The 16,295-nt window shown below is 37.5% G+C and overlaps 2 protein-coding genes across 2 annotated transcripts; one reads left to right on the top strand and one right to left on the bottom strand.

Annotated features, from left to right (window-relative positions):
* Positions 1-1,822: 1,822 nt before the first annotated feature.
* Positions 1,823-11,366, top strand: LOC119193612 (cationic amino acid transporter 2-like). Its single transcript, XM_037447250.1, is given in 15 exon segments — positions 1,823-1,986; positions 3,289-3,440; positions 4,583-4,711; positions 5,143-5,298; positions 5,657-5,761; positions 6,095-6,252; positions 6,561-6,677; positions 7,317-7,414; positions 7,929-8,068; positions 8,353-8,455; positions 8,685-8,806; positions 9,114-9,256; positions 9,415-9,523; positions 9,724-10,674; positions 10,677-11,366. Coding segments are annotated over 15 exon segments (2,937 nt in total). The 5' UTR covers positions 1,823-1,894; the 3' UTR covers positions 11,039-11,366.
* A 245-nt stretch (positions 11,367-11,611) lies between these two features.
* On the bottom strand, positions 11,612-12,663 carry LOC119193613 (the record flags this gene model as incomplete). Its single annotated transcript, XM_037447251.1, has 3 exons — positions 11,612-11,789; positions 12,175-12,386; positions 12,567-12,663. Coding segments are annotated over 3 exons (409 nt in total), but the record flags the coding sequence as incomplete, so codon positions are not given.
* Between the last annotated feature and the right edge of the window lie 3,632 nt (positions 12,664-16,295).

The raw sequence follows: 16,295 nt of genomic DNA, 5'->3' as shown, positions 1-16,295 counted from the left end.
ATGACTTTGCATTTGCAGCGGTCTTATTAATATACACGTGCCAAATCTATGAACTCTCTGGTTCTGTGTTTCCTGAGAGCTATGATCTATTCGTTAAGCATCAGTCAACATTAATATCATGGTGTTACGTTGAAAGTATTTCGAACACGCTTATTGGTTTATTTGCATACTCATTATAAATTAGGTAGGTAATTATTAGGGGTTGCATTGTAAGATTTAACTCAATTTAGTTTTGAAGTGCAATATTAGCTGAGATGTTGTTTTATTAATGTTAACATCTTAAGATAGTTTCTATTTAAAAAGCCAAATTAACATTTATAGCTCGAAGAATACACAGTCAAAATACGCGATGGATTTTGAGCGCTGAGTTTTGTTTATTGCCAACTCAGTTGAGAACAAGCTCTTAAGTACCAGCTTAAGCTTGGTTTACTAAATAATTCAATACATTAAATGTCTACTTAAGATCGTTCTCAAATGTGAGATTGATTTGTTAATACGGTCCTCGGTAGCTACTTATTTTACGATCAAACAATAGAACCTATGATACGAACTATGTAGAGCGTTACAAATATTTCAGAAGTTACTTCTGGGCACAGAAAAATGACTTTTCTCTCTTATCTAGCCATCAAAGAATACAAAAGTGTTAGATACAAACATCCCTTACAGAGGCAGAGAAATTGCATATGATACACAGAAAAGAGACAAGTATTGGCTTCACAAGAACATTGTCTCTTTCTGTAGTCGTCAATTTTGAGATATTATTTAGTTCGTTCACCATCGAGTCGTATCAAGCTTTAACTTAAGCCAGTACAATAAAACTGCAATGATAAATCTATCGATTTGGCACCACATTACAGATCAGAAACCGTCCTATTCGATAGATTGTTAATTCGTAAATAGGAGCTGCAGCGACTCCAAATTTGAATAGAATAAGGGTAGGGACATTACACGACATCCCATATCTCCAAAGAAACACGCATAGGAAAATTCATTCCAAAGTCCGCATTAAAAATATTCTTCTCGCAAAACTTTTTATCAAAATTTCATAAAATGTTTGTTTTCTCAGCGCAATCAGCAGATACGTTGTATCAGCATTGTGTAACCGAATGGAACGTAAGGTTAAGTTAACTGATAAGATTTAACCGAGATTATAAACGAGCAGAAATACCATGAAGTTAATGCGTAGATTATTCTCTTTGGTAATGGATTTGTTTGATTTAAGTATTGCACTTTGGTTTTATAGTTCTTGGTGTTAATGTATTAATACTAGGGCTTAGCCATGGAGTGGATTGTACAGAATCCTATACAATACACATGCGAATTAAACAGTAGTTAGTTACGTGTTTATACAAGCGTAAAACCTCTTGCCTTACTGTATTTAAGGAAAACTGTGTAGGTAAAATTATGTCACTCTTTTACATATAAATAAATTGTTTCCCTTTAATGTAAACTGCGTCTCCTGTGTACTACGTGGTACATATTTTTAGTAGGTGTATCAATACCTGCGTAGCTCTTTGTATGTTATAGTAATGTGGATTTTATTTGCCTTAATCTTTCTGAGTTTTCACACGTTTTTTTTATATAGAGAGAATTTTTTAAATACTTCATACATCTTATTCAAAGAACGTACTTTAACATCGTTTGATTATGAAATTTCTAGCATTAACTATTATGCAAAGCTTAGATGGATCTAAGGAACTTGTTCTAATGTGGGTAGTACTAAATATCGCGAAATGAATACTCGCCTTAGCTATTGACTTATGTGTGATGTTCCTTATTTTGCAGATGTTTGATTGCTTGCTCTAATACTGTAATTTGCTCAAAAGGAATTTTGATTTCCAGGTGTTATAAGTAATCAGGGATGAGTGGCACAGCGAGTGCATACCGCTGACTAATGGCTGGTGTGAAGTGGCCAGCCTTCTGCAGGCCTCGGTGTCGGAGGAAAGTGTTCCCGCCTGATCAAATAGAAGACGGAAATTTACGAAGGTTACAGTTAATTTTGTAAAAATAATATAGTAGAATGCCTCGGTGGCGTGGTTGTACTCCATGCGCAGTACGACAGCGCTCGGAGGTCCTGGGTTCGATTCCCAGGTCGGGAAAAGTGATGCTTGGGTTTTTCTACTCAGTATAAGCCCGGAGTCTGGAATTTGAGCCCGATATGGCCATAGGCTCGCCCCATATCAAATCATGGGGCGGAACACACTTGGCGAGAAGTGGGGCTCTGGTTGCGTAACTGCATACCCCTTCGGGGATAAATGCGTGATGATGTGTGTGTGCGTTATTTAATAGACGACCTCGTAAAGGTCGTAGGAATCCGCTAGAGGCAGACCCCTTCTACCACACTGGCCCGGATATATTTAGGGGAGGGCTATGTACAGCAATCGAGTTTCAAAGGCTGAAGAAGAAAATATTTAGGTGATGGATATGATATTATACGATAGTGAAGATGTACTGAGAATAATAGTTTTAATAGGTAGTCGGTTTTTATATGTTCTTTGTTGGTACAAATTATATTTCTTTGCCGTCAAGTTGCAGAAAGCATTTGTTGTGATTGCATTTAATGGATGATTCATGAGTATCGAGTCTTATCTGATTAACTGATGTCTCAAGACTTTATTAGCGCCATAATCTGTTGTTATTCAGAACCAATCAGTAATTTGTAATTTAATGTTGTTAATGACTTTGCTCCAATTTATGGCTATGAAGTGAGGATGCTTATTATACCAGTTGCTCGTCTCGCTTTTCAATAGGTAATATATAAACTACGCCTAAATTTACCCATACGAGTATACTTCGTTTTGTCACTTTTTACAGACAGATATTTTTTACAGATTATAAAACTAAGTTCCCCCACCGCATTTGTCTGTAACGCAATAAACTGAAAAGCTATAGAACGGATTTATTAGACTTTTTATCTATGGGGTGGTTTAAGAGGATGGTTTATGTGTATAAACTCAGCTAGCTTTTGCCCGCAGCTCCGTCTGCGTGAAGAAGTTTCTCCGTGATAAAAAGTAGTCTATAGCACTCCGAACTCCGAAGTAATATAGTTTCCTATTAGTGTTTTTTTTCAAAATCGATTTAGAACTTAGTTCTTAATATTTGCGTTCAGGCAAACACACAAACTCTTTAGATTTATAGTATTAGTATAAATTAACGATTTGTACGACAACAAAAAAAAGTAGGCGTGTATGCTCCCGTGCGAAGCTGGCGCGGGTCGGTGCTACTAGATATCAACGTACTATGTTCCATGATAATTCCTTACTATATCTACTTGCTTGTCAACTTCAGATGTCTGAACCGCTGGGATCTGACGGCGCTGGGCGTGGGCAGCGCCACGGGGGCCGGAATCTACGTGCTTATAGGGTACGTGGCGCTCAACGTCGCCGGGCCCTCAGTCGTGCTCTCCTTTCTCATGGCTGCAGTCGCCGCTTTATTTGCAGGTGGGACTTTAATCATGACACTAACATGATGTCAAAATATAGTGGTAGGTCTTTCAATTGTGAGAGTCCGCCTGGGTAGGTACCACCGCAATGTCTTTCTGCCGCCAAGCAGCAGTGTGTAGTCACCGTTGTTCCAGTTTGAAGGACATTGTAACTACTGGACATAATAAAACATCTCAGGATGACGAGCACAGTGAAATACCAAACAATACTTTGAATTCAAGGTGTTGTATGGTGTTTCTACTGTTTATAGTAACGTTATATCTAAATGACACTGTAAAATACTAAAGGATGTAGTTAGTCGAACTAATTTCATCGAAATTCAGACAATAACACACGTAATAACTTAGGAATTAGATAACGCATGCATTGTTATCAATTTGATTATTAATCGTAAATATGTACCTTGTTGGCATCGAATTGTTTTCCTATTGTTTACAGATATTATAATTATTGTTGTAAATATGTCAAATAATTAACTTTGATATGGCTTTTGTTGTAATTTCTATTAGATGTAAAACCTGGCCTCCTTGTTTGTGCAAGGATTGTGGCTTTAGATGTACAAATGTTATAGCAATAGTTAACCGCTTTTGATTTTTTCAATGTTATTTTTATAATAATTTCTTACGTTTACGCGAATGTTAGACATCGAAATATTTTTTGTTATGTTATCCCGGTTTTTTTTTATTAATTTTTTAACGACGTTTCGCAAACTCATTACGTCGCGTGACCATGAAGGCTGCAGTCTTTGAAATGTCGAGAGAAAAATAGAATAGAATAAACCGCGACAAAATCCTAACAGTACACTTATTTCGATGTAAATGGATTTTTTTTTTATTGACACATCGTGAAATAGTTTGCCGGCTCATAAATATTTTGCCGGCACATGAAATATCGCCTTTTCTAATGATAATTAGATTCTACATGAAGGAAAGCCAGCAGAAATCCGGTTATATAGAGCCTTCGACAATGCCAGACATATTCCTTTCCCTGTACATACAGCACGACATTTGATAGGAACTGCCAAGAGTATTACCTCTTTCATGCCAAAAACTTCTACATACTAGAAATGTTGCCATACAAACCCTTAATAAATACTTAAAATTATTCACTCACCGTTCCATTTGTTTCTTTCTTTTCAGGTCTGTGCTACGCGGAGTTCGCGACTCGGGTGCCGAGGGCGGGCTCCGCTTACATCTACACGTACGTGGCCATCGGTGAACTGATGGCCTTCCTTATAGGCTGGTGCAATATCCTGGAAGCTGCTGTTGGTAAGAGTTCTTAAAAGAATCTCTTGAGGAGATATCTGCGTCTCATTTGTGTTCGTCTTCTCTCCGTACTTATTCCACGTATGTTATCTTTTCACTCGTGGTTACCTATTTGATGTAAATTTTTCAACTGCATCTAGGAATGCTTTCATGGGCAACCGTATTAGCAAATCGATTCAATATTTAGTCCGACCGTCAAATCGAACTCGGGATCTCTTGGTCGTAAGCCTATCTTTATTAGCGTCGCTAGACCGAAGACGCAACAATCTAAAATGTTATTATTATAATTTTAGTTAGCAGTATGAAAATCGGAGCTTTCCTTAGATCCTTGAAAATTGTAGAATTTAATACGACTCATACAAAATCATTTTGTGTGTTCTCTTCACAAATTATAGTAATTATTGGTGCGATAACGCAACCCCTTGTTCTTCCAGGAGCGGCGAGTCTCTCCAGTGGTCTTAGTTTGTATTTAGACTCCATGGTCAACGGCTCAATGACGGCGTGGTACGAGTCCGCCATGCCTCTCGGAGTGTCTCTCATGTCGCCCTACTTCAACCTGCTCGCTTTCCTCATCATTCTCTGTGTTGGAGGTTGGTAGATTTTACAAAACAGAACACATATATCGCTAGGCAGGTTTTTCGTATCGTTCAGCAGATATTTTGGGTATGAATAAAATAAAAACCAGTGTAATTACTGCACACTATAAGTCTATAATATCAGGGGTTGAATGCAGTACAGTACCAGCACAGTTTTACGCTTTTAACTATTGGGCCTTGTGGCACTTAGTATAAATCTAGCGGCTAGCTTTTTTATCCTAATTAGCTGCATTAAGAACTATTAATAAACATAAACTAACGTTTTTATCACTGAAGAGATAGGCAAAGGTGCAAATAGTGTAATCACATTCCTCAGACTTTACATATCAGTATGAATCTTTTTATATTGTAGTGTTGTTGTCGGTCGGCGTGCGTGAGTCCGCGTATGTAAACAACGTTTTGGTCGGAGTCAACATCATCGTCATTGCGTTCATTATCGTCGCTGGAGCCATTTGCGGTAAGTCTATATTGTATATAGTACATTGTGGTATCATTTATATTTATTTTTGGTCTAGAATTGGGTACTACTTTTAAAATTTTGATGGCCTTCTTTAAATTTGAGACTTGATGATTTCTAAACAATCACGGCATAGTTATTTCACAGCACTCGATATGTGAAGTAGTGTGTAAAGAGAGTATCGACTAATGAAAAAAGAGACGTCAATCATTACAATCATGTTGTTTTGTTGCAAGAATGCAAATCTTTTATTTTTGGAAACTATAGAAATTCATTATGATTTACTATTTAAAAGCACCTAACGTATAAACTAAATGCCTTCTAATTGTCTAGCCGACGTCAATAACTGGTATATTCCACTGACGGACGTTCCTGAGGGGAGCGGTTCGGGCGGGTTCTTCCCGTACGGCGTGTGGGGTACGATGCAGGGAGTCGCCGTGTGCTTCTACGGGTTTGTTGGATTTGATACCGTCAATGCTGTAGCTGAAGAAGTAAGTAATACTATTTATTAACCGATTATAGTACTAAATTAGTTTAAATGTAAAGTCGATTAACGAGAAATTTGCCTCCATCGACGGCCAGAATATCTGCTTGTATTGCATAGCAAATTTGTTCTGAACTTTCTATGTTCACTTCTTACCAACATCAAAATATCTAAGCGACAACAACACATTTTATAAATATTCACATTTATAATATCAAATATAAGAAGTTGGTAAGTCAAGCCTTACGGATTGTCTTAAAAAATATTTTTTCACTATTATCGTTTAAAAAAGGAGTTAAATCTGATACTTTCCAGGTCCACAGGCCTCGCCGTACGATACCCTTCACAATCCTGATCGTGCTTCTGGTGGCGTTTTTGGTATACTCCAGTGTTTCCATCGTCGTCACTATGATGGTGCCTTATTATCTTCAGGTAAGTGGTACCCTGCCCCTTCTTAAAGCCAGCACTGCCTTACGGGGCGTTACAGTTTGGGCTAGCATTAATTTTTCCAATCACTTTAAGTAGATTTGTGAGTTTCAACATTACAGTTTGCTTGGTGATGATGGAGAAATCATAGAGGAACTGTTTGCAAAGAATGCAATTAGAAATTACTGTTATATAAAACAATATCCGTGTTATACGCTTAGTGCAGAAGCCTTAGAAATGCTCTGTAAACCTAGCGATTGGCGTAGTTAGCGTGCAATAGTTGATGCGAGTGGTTGTTGACGCGCATTTGTGTCTGTAAATATCTTTTTTAAACTGAATGACGAGACGCATGTCTCTCGGCTGATGGTAAGTGGTACATTTCAATCTCTTGCCAAAGAATGTAGTCCTTAAGTAAATAATTATTAAGGCTTTCTATTCCGTTTACTATATTCGCCGAGCTACACTACGTGGTGTCATAAAATGCGCGCCACTGTCGATCATAGCTTACAGAAGTTTAACTGACGAATAAGATTGAGGATTAGTTCTGTTTTGCTTTATCTATATTAATTTTATTGCCTTCACTTGAATAGTTCCTTTAATTATGGGTACTCTTGACTGGCCTTTTATTTATTTATATTTCAACAGGACAGGATGTATGCCGTGACTTCTGCTTTCGGCTACGTCGGCTGGAACTGGGCGCGATGGATAGTGTTTTTTGGTGCGATATTTGGCATTTTATCTAAGTAAGTACCTATTCAAGTTAGCCTTTGCATAACATTATAAAGAGGTAAACTCAGGACGTAGGCCATCTTCGGAATTATTCATCAAGGTTTTAAAATTGTTTCACTAGTTGTACTTGAATGTTGTCTATAATGCATTCCCGTAAGGAATTTAATGCGGACAAAGCTACGTCCAAAAGCTGATAATTTATAAAATTTAAAGACGATTTTGAATAGAAATTCTGAAATCACGTATCGGGAAATGTAAGGGTAGACGACTTGATAAAGGTCGAAGAATCTCGCTGGATGAAGGCTGGTTCTAACACTTTTGGACGGGAAATTTTTAGGAGAGGCCTATATTCGATGGACTCCCTGTTTCTGATAGTGATGATGATAAAGGATGATGTAAACAATTTGCTCGCTCTTGATTATTTACTTATAATTCATGTAGATTCATTCTTTATCTTAGAATTATCCCCTTATGCATTAATTTAGCAGAACTTAGTAGAACTAACTAGTATACTATGATTTTTTCCAGCATAATAGGTGCACTACTTCCTCTCCCAAGGCTGATGTACGCGATGGCCTCAGATGGGCTGCTATTTAGCTTCTTCGCCAAGCTGACTCCCAGCCGCAAGTCTCCAGCTCTTGCCACCGCGCTGTCAGCTGTTATAATCAGTAAGTACACTATTTATCTATACCAAGAAGTTACGAAGGTTTCTGAAGTGTGCCTACTAGCATTAGGCCAGCTTGATGGACTAAAGCCAAATATTCTTGATAGTAGAGATGGCTCGTAGCCCAGCAGTAGAACACAAAATCTTGTAGCTATTTTTTGTTGACCTTGGAATTTGGGATCGGAATCTAGAAGGCCACAACTTAAAACCCTAGTACACTATAAAAGACCTAGACCTAGACCTTCGGACAGACCAATTATTAAAATCTTCTTAAACCTTGTATTCCAGGTGTGCTGGCAGGTATTCTAGACCTGGAGACTCTCATCTTGATGATGTGTCTCGGAACACTCTTTTCGTATACCATAGTCGCGATCTCTGTTGTAGTTTTAAGGTAAGCATACTTCTGGTGGAATTTCAAATTGGCTTAAGTGCACTTAAAACTATTGTAAAACAGTCCTATCAATGATTCCAGATAAGCCCTCTAACGATATTTCTGTTTAAAATTAGCGTAGCCATTAAAGTATAGGACTGCTGTTACAGAGATCTGTGATTTATAAAAATAATTTTTATTCACCTTCGTTTCAAAGGTAATATAAATATGAATAATTGTTGGTTTCCAGATATCATTCAAGTTACGCCCCTAAGTCATCCCCTGGATTTTTCAAAGAGCTGTTTGGTTGCGGATTCCGTTTGCCCACAAAAGGCACGGAGCGGATCGTCGAAGTTTCCTTGGCGTTGTTCAGTAAGCTACTTTAAAAACCCTTTGAAGTTATAATATTTGATAGTGGTACTGTGTAGTTAAAAAAATAATTCATTAAAACATGGTTAAAGAAAGGGCACCATAGAGATCAAATAATTAACATCCCTTGTTGAAAAATCTATAATTGTACATTGCTTTATGGTGACGGTACGTGATAATAAGAGTGATTAACATTTGATACGCTTATTTCATTAGTCGCCATCTTTAATTTGAATTATAGTGACATCGTTACCTTTTGATTGAAATGAACCTTTCATAATTTTGTAAACTATAAATAATCCTTCTTTAGTTGCTGCTTCTGTCAGCTCTGCCCTGGTGATCACACACGCCAACAGCCCTCTCATCCCGGCAGTGATTATACACGCGCTGGTCATCTTGCTTGTGGTCATCATGATGCTGCAGCCGAGAGCAAAGGAGGAAGTGTCTTTCAAGGTGGGTTTTTTGCAGCACCTTTATCATCTTAGTTTATCGCGTTTTTCTTTAGTCATAATCAAAAACATAATATTTTGCGGCGGCGATAAAAATAATCTATTTTGTTAGAAAAATTGTTACTGAAAATAATCACATGAGTATATTTTAATCAATTTCAGACCCCGCTGGTCCCGCTGATCCCATGCCTCAGCATTTACGTAAACGTGCACCTGATGGTGCTCATCAAACTGCAGACGTGGATCTGTGTCGCGGTTTGGATACTAATCGGTAAGGGTTATTTAATTCTTCGGTTGACACAGTACGTGGCGTCGCATTAGAATTTTAGATGTTCGTGAGTCTAATGAATACAATCCTTAATGTATCTGATCCACTGACAATAATATTCTATTTTGGTTCAGTTTTCAGTCACTTATTCATTCAATTCGTGGTGTTTAAACAAATGACAACAATTTCATATATTATTACAGGCATACCGATATACATTATATGCATCTGCTGCTATAAACGAAAGGATATTGTAGAAGATAAAACAACAGCAAGACACAAAAATGGAACCCCACCTGTCCAAATCGTTGTGGAATCACCCACCCCTCCCGATACTATGAATAGAATTAGTACTTACGGAGGAGACGATACCATCGAAGAAATGGATAACGAAACAGAAGGAAGCGTCAGAGGCCTAACCATGCTGGCCAAGCGTGCCGGCGAGCCGCCAAAGACTGAAGAGATAACAATACATCAGGCGTATGTAGAAAATAACGAAGAGAAGGAAGCGAAGATAATTGACCTGCTCGATCAAGTGCTTCAAGCCGAAGAAGACACCTATGGAGAAGTAATTAGCCTCCAAGATCAAAAAGAAGACATACCAATGCGCAATGAAGTGCAAAGGAAATCGATTAGTGAACTATCTGACGTAGGGTCGGATGCATCATTGGGTAATCAGGGATTATCTAAATATGATGTCATAGCGCAAGTCCACAGAGAGGATCTGCCTAGAGTAAACGAAGAGGAAGAAAGTTATTCTGATACTTTAGATAGCAGAAATACACTTTCCGAAAATGTAGAAGGGAAGGAAGATGCCCCGTATATTCCTGTGCCGCCTCCGTTGGACGAAAATTTCTTTAGAAGTCCACATTTCAAGAAATCGTATACTATATCTGCAAGGCCGACAAAGAAAGAAGGTGAAGAAGAAGAAGAAGAGAAACCAAGGAGTAGTGTTAATTCCAATAATTCACAAGAAGAGGACAACATTACGTTTGGTAGCGACAGACAGATACATTTTATGAGCAAACTGAACAATCTTTTCCAGAACAAAATATCTGGCAGCGACGATGACGAACCAAGGAAAAGGTCTCATTCCACTGGTAATGTCACTGAGGGTACAGAATTCTCCCCAATAAAAGAACGTATATCGTTGTTTTAGATTTGCAAAAAGAGATAATATCACGTGAAGCAGCGCAAAATTTAAAACCAGTAAACTCGGAAGATACAAACTCCGTTGAGGAAGAACCCGAAGAAGACACTAGCATGAGCAGACAAGATTTGAAATCAAAACTGGAGAATATATTCGCCACTGGCGGTCCACATCTTCTGAAGCCGAGGCTGATGAAGTCTAACCCACCAACGCCAGAAGAGGCGTACCAAACTGACACATCGAGTACAGAAAGTATAGCAAAGTTACCAAAAGTTGATAAAAACGATACTCTGAAGAGACAGAAAGCAAAGTTTGGTGAAGTATTGAACTCGTTTAGGTTAAGTATGAATAAAGACGACGAAGTCTAAGTAATTTTTGTATATTATTAACTTAAATATTGTTTGTGTGCCTTATTTATGGTTGATATTGAGTAGTATTCTGGACAATACGAATTTTAGCTGTAAGTCTTAGTTACCGATTGTTTGTGATAATCACCATCAGCCGGAAGACTGAAATGTTGAGAAATATTCGACACTGCATTTGCTGAATTTAAATAACAAACACATTATAAAAGAATAAAGTATTGATAAAGATCAAAATATTATTACATTTGCAAATGCAGCGTCAATGTGCAATATGTATATTTTCACAATGCCATTTAGTAATGTGATTAATAAATTATATTATTATACTAAAGGTATTTTCTATTTATCAAATTAGAGACTAATTGAAATTAAACTTAATTGACAAACTTTAAATCCAAAGACACAAAATTTTGCGAATACTTGAGTTTATCTAGGTATATCATAAGAACCACATCTTATCTTATTTCCGAATTAGTTCCTGGATATTTTATTAGTTTCTATCCCTCTATTTTAATAATTAATTAAGATATATACCACCACCAAAAATGTTTACATTACAAAACTCCAGAAATAAAATATCACTGAACAAATTAATTTTTATTACAAACAACAAACAACTAGAAAAATATACGCAATGAAAATCATTTCTAAAACTCATCGTGTCTCCGCCCTATACAACTCTTGTGTCACTCTACCTATCTCCATCTCTTTCGCCACAGACAGTAGAAGTTCGTCGATTATTCTCTCTGAAATGCTACAAAAACAGAAATTTTCTCAATAATTTCTTGTATGATGAGACTAGGTGCTATGAGCATGGTATAATCTAATAATGTATAATTTGTGAGCCACGACAACTATTGACACACTGAATCATTATGAGTTTCTAGACAAATAAATATTACCTACTATGTGCAAAGTTTTTAACATTTGTTTTATATTAACAAAAAACTTTTAATAGTTATTCTTCTTTCTTCTTCTGGGAGAGTCTTCTTTCTTTCTCTTTTACTTGAGATTTATGTTCCTAACTACTAGTAAAGACCATTCATACTTAACTACATTACCTAATTTAAGCATCATAACAATGTCCCAACTAATAACTTCACCAAATAATTGCTCATCAAATACCATCAGGCGCTCACCTGCCAATTATCTCCCACGGTTTCCCGACAGCGCTGTTCGCGTACATTGGGCTTGTCAGCATATGCTGTACAAACTTCGTCCTGTATTGGAACAGGTTCTGTGTTGTCGTCTCTGGTATGTTGAACGTCAGTCGGTACTTATCCTTATTCAGTTCAGACTGATTCTGGAACAGCTGCTTTGGTACTTTCTTCTGTATTGTTTCTTCTAGAATCTAAGGTAAAATTATAGATATGAAAAGTTGTTCTTTTATTGACATAATCATTTTCTTGAAGTATTCATATTACGACGGAGAGTTACATAATATTGTACTGTCAAGCTTTTCTTAATAAAAATAGCGTGGTCATCTAGATGTTCAGGTGTGACGAGAGTTAGATTAAAAATTATGACTTACCCGTAAAAGTTGTGGAGTGCTCGGTTGCCGAGGACTTCCTCCATTGATGCAGAGCAGCTGAGCGTTCTTGGGGCCGGTAACTCTTTCATTTCTTCCACTGACAAGTAGAAAGAAAATATAGAGTAGGTGCATTTATCAAGATCGCATAATGCAAACATAGCAGGAAAGTATAATAATTATTTATTTTAAACAATATAGACAGTGACGCCGTTTCTTTTTGCCTCGCCTTATACACCGCAGCTGATGCTACGAACAAGAACATGTGTGATTAGTGTAGTGAAACAAAAAAGATTTCACTCTTTTTAACATTGATCGGGACCTACACTTGGTTTTGTAAATTTTATCACACTAGCTTTAGAAGCGTTATTTGAACGTAGTCGAACTTATCCTACGAACGTCCAATCTTTTCTAAGGGTCTTTAAAATGTCTATAAAGATACTAGAGAGACCTATTATTAGACTTAAGCCCAGATAATTTGAAAAATGATTTATTTATCATATAAAGTAGCTTTAATAATAACCTTTTTGTTTTGGTATAAAATGCCGGTGTCACTTCAATATTATGCGCAATATTTGAAAACCATAAATCCTAGCTTCCAATAAAAGAATCACTCATAACAATAAAGGAGACAAACGCAGACGAAACTACGCAGAATAAGGGAAACTCAAGACCAAGGGCGTAGATGTCACATTACATATTTCAATACATAAGGGAGCCACCCCTGGTCCGTCTAGACACATGGCTATGAAATATATTTTCGCATTTCAGCTTTCCGATGTCCATTAACTCAATGTTTGTTATGATGTTAGTATCGATCGTTAAGTGTTGAGTGTCGATTTCACAGCACTAAAAATATCTACATTAACGGAGATAAGTAAATTGTTCATACGGACATGACAGAGTCATCCCACTACACCTGATGGTAAGTGGAGTGGGGTCCAATAGAATGTCGACTGACGAGAGATGATTATCCCACGGCAGTTAACACAATTATGCCAGCCTGATGGAACCGGATTTACACAGACTAATCCTAGAACGCGACACACTTACGTGAGCCACTATGGCGGGTTTTAACACCTTATGTTCGGTGGTCGCTATCCGGGCGGATATAAAATATATCCTACCACTAGCTGATGCATATTCTGATCCCTTTATTTGTGTTCCTTACTGATTAGTCACGTTTCACCTAGCATTGTAAACATTCATTGGTTGCAATAGTATCATGTTAGCTTATTAGCCTCAATAAGGTCTAATTTGCTATACCAAACACCTGAGCCATGAACGACATCTAAATAGCATCTAAACGTATCCCACGCAAAAACTGCATAGTTAATGGCACATTTTTTTCACTCAAACTGCACTGAGGATTATCTTGTAACGAGCTAAATGAGCTGGAAATTTCACACAAATCCCACATACGGCATGAGATAATACGGTTGGTGTTGCGTAGATTGAGGCGACCTCGTCGGATGGGGCGTTGATGTCACCGTCAGGGTGGACACGCTAGGACAGCGTTCGGACGAGTGGGAGAGGCGAGTAAAAAAATCTTACTGGTTCTTATATACAAGGTCTTTTTCTCGTCTTTACCTCTGGCACCATTACGCAAAAAATCATCCCCGAATAAAAATATTTTCACGAATAGAAAGATTTGTGAAAAATATTTTCGCTAAAAAACATAACATCACGCATTTTATCCCCGAAGGGGTATGCAGAGGCGCAACTAGGGCACCCACTTTTCGCCAAGTATGTTCCGTCCCATGATGTGATAGGGGGCGAGCCTATCGCCATATCGGGCACAAATTCAGACTCCGGGCTGATACTGAGCAGAAAAACCCAAATATCACTTTGCCCGACCCGGGATTCGAACCCAGGACCTCAGAACGCTATTGTACCGGACATGCAATACAACTACGCCACCGAGGCAGTTTCATTAAAAAATCCAGTTTTTTTTCCGATGTTTTTTAAATTTTGTAATTAACTGTAAGTGTGCTGTTACCGCTGTGACGAATTCTTTTACAGCATTAAGTGGTGGCATTCCTGCGTGTTTAATAAAACATACTTATTATTGATTTATTTTGTTCGAAATTTACGCTTTTTATTTTATGTCTACGGCATGACTAACTTATTGAAAGTTTATTTTCAAGAAGATAAGTATGTAGTTTCACTTAGGTGGTGACAGAGCTAGTGATGGTAAGCGATGACTGTTACTTATAAACATAGATACATAAATAAAGAAAATTACTGGAATCGAGGATAAGTAATTATTATAGAAAGCCCTTTCTTGGATTAAGAGTACTACATTATATTTTCTGAAATAAAAAGATTCTAGTCTGTAGGACCTTCTCTTCTTATTTGTAATATTATTGGGAATTTTACTAGCCAGCTACTGCCTCTTACAAACGGCTAATCACTGTCCCAGCATGACCACAGCCGTACCTCCAGATTCAATCACTTTTATGGCGCGCTTATGCGATATACAGTTTCAGACTTTGAAACGTCTTCAGCGTGTAACGCTACACTCATTGCGTTTATAGAGTTTAACTAGCCGTTGATTTAGCAATGTTTGCAGAGCTTTTAATGCCTTTGTATAACATTTTATTGTTGGTGATTTATATTGTAAATAATAATAATGAATATCAGTATCCTGTATATATGTATACTATCCCTCTGCTGCGCACGGGCCTCCTCTATTACTGAGAGGGATTAGGCCTTAACCCACCACGCTGGTTTAGTGCGGATTGGTAGACTTTATACGCTCTCTAAATTCCTATACAGAACTTTTCAAGAATGCAGGTTTCTTTACGATGTTTTCCTTCACCGTTAAAGTAAGCGATAATTCACAAAGAATACCAACACACCTAATTTTAGCAAAGTCAGATCCGTGTGCTCTTGGGAATTGAACCTGCGGGCATTCGTTTCGCAAGTCCGCTCCACAACCAACTAGACTATTGTCGCTTCTTTTTTTTTTAAATACGTCATCTAAATACATGCTGAAGAGTTCGTCAGAAGGCAGCTCGTGTAGCCGTAAATATATAATAATATTATCTTGATATGTCATGTATTTGAAACGTAGTACTTCTAGTATCAGATACATAAAATCAATATTAGGATATATATAATTAAGTCTGTATAACACTTACACACTCGAATAAATCTAATCGATAAAGCCAGGCAATTCCAAATCTTAGATACTAAACACTAGACAAATAGTAATATAAACCACATAAAACCCATTAAACAAGACAACACGCGAACCAGACGTAAATAAACATGACCCGCGCCGGTATCGATCCCGTGACCTTCACCTCGCGAGCACGGAAGGGACCGAGATCCGTTAGATACCCGGGCATGGGACGGGATGGTACCGCGCTAGTACCACCATGAGATTTTATATTTTACAGTTTAACTCGCCTTTAATCTATTTTCGAATTTTATTGAAAAAGAAAACCTTTTCACACCCTTTATTTTTGAGGAGGTAGGCAGAAGTTCAACTAGGGTATTGTTTTCGCCATGTATGTCCCGTCCCATGATGTGATATGGGGCAGCCTATCGCCATATCGAGGGCAAATTACAGACTCCGGGTTGATACTGAGCAGATATTTTAATAAGTTCATTTCTAATTCTAGGTGCACATTGTGACCTTATGACATATTTGTGTGTATGTATATTTATTAACAGTTGCAATATTTTTAGTTAAGACTCATTCAACAATCAGTGGTGTAACATGGG

The sequence above is a fragment of the Manduca sexta genome, unplaced genomic scaffold (assembly GCF_014839805.1).
Source record: "Manduca sexta isolate Smith_Timp_Sample1 unplaced genomic scaffold, JHU_Msex_v1.0 HiC_scaffold_786, whole genome shotgun sequence".
NCBI lineage: Eukaryota > Metazoa > Arthropoda > Insecta > Lepidoptera > Sphingidae > Manduca > Manduca sexta.
The sequence above is the reverse complement of the archived record's forward strand: the minus strand, read 5'-3'. Positions and strand labels throughout refer to the sequence as shown.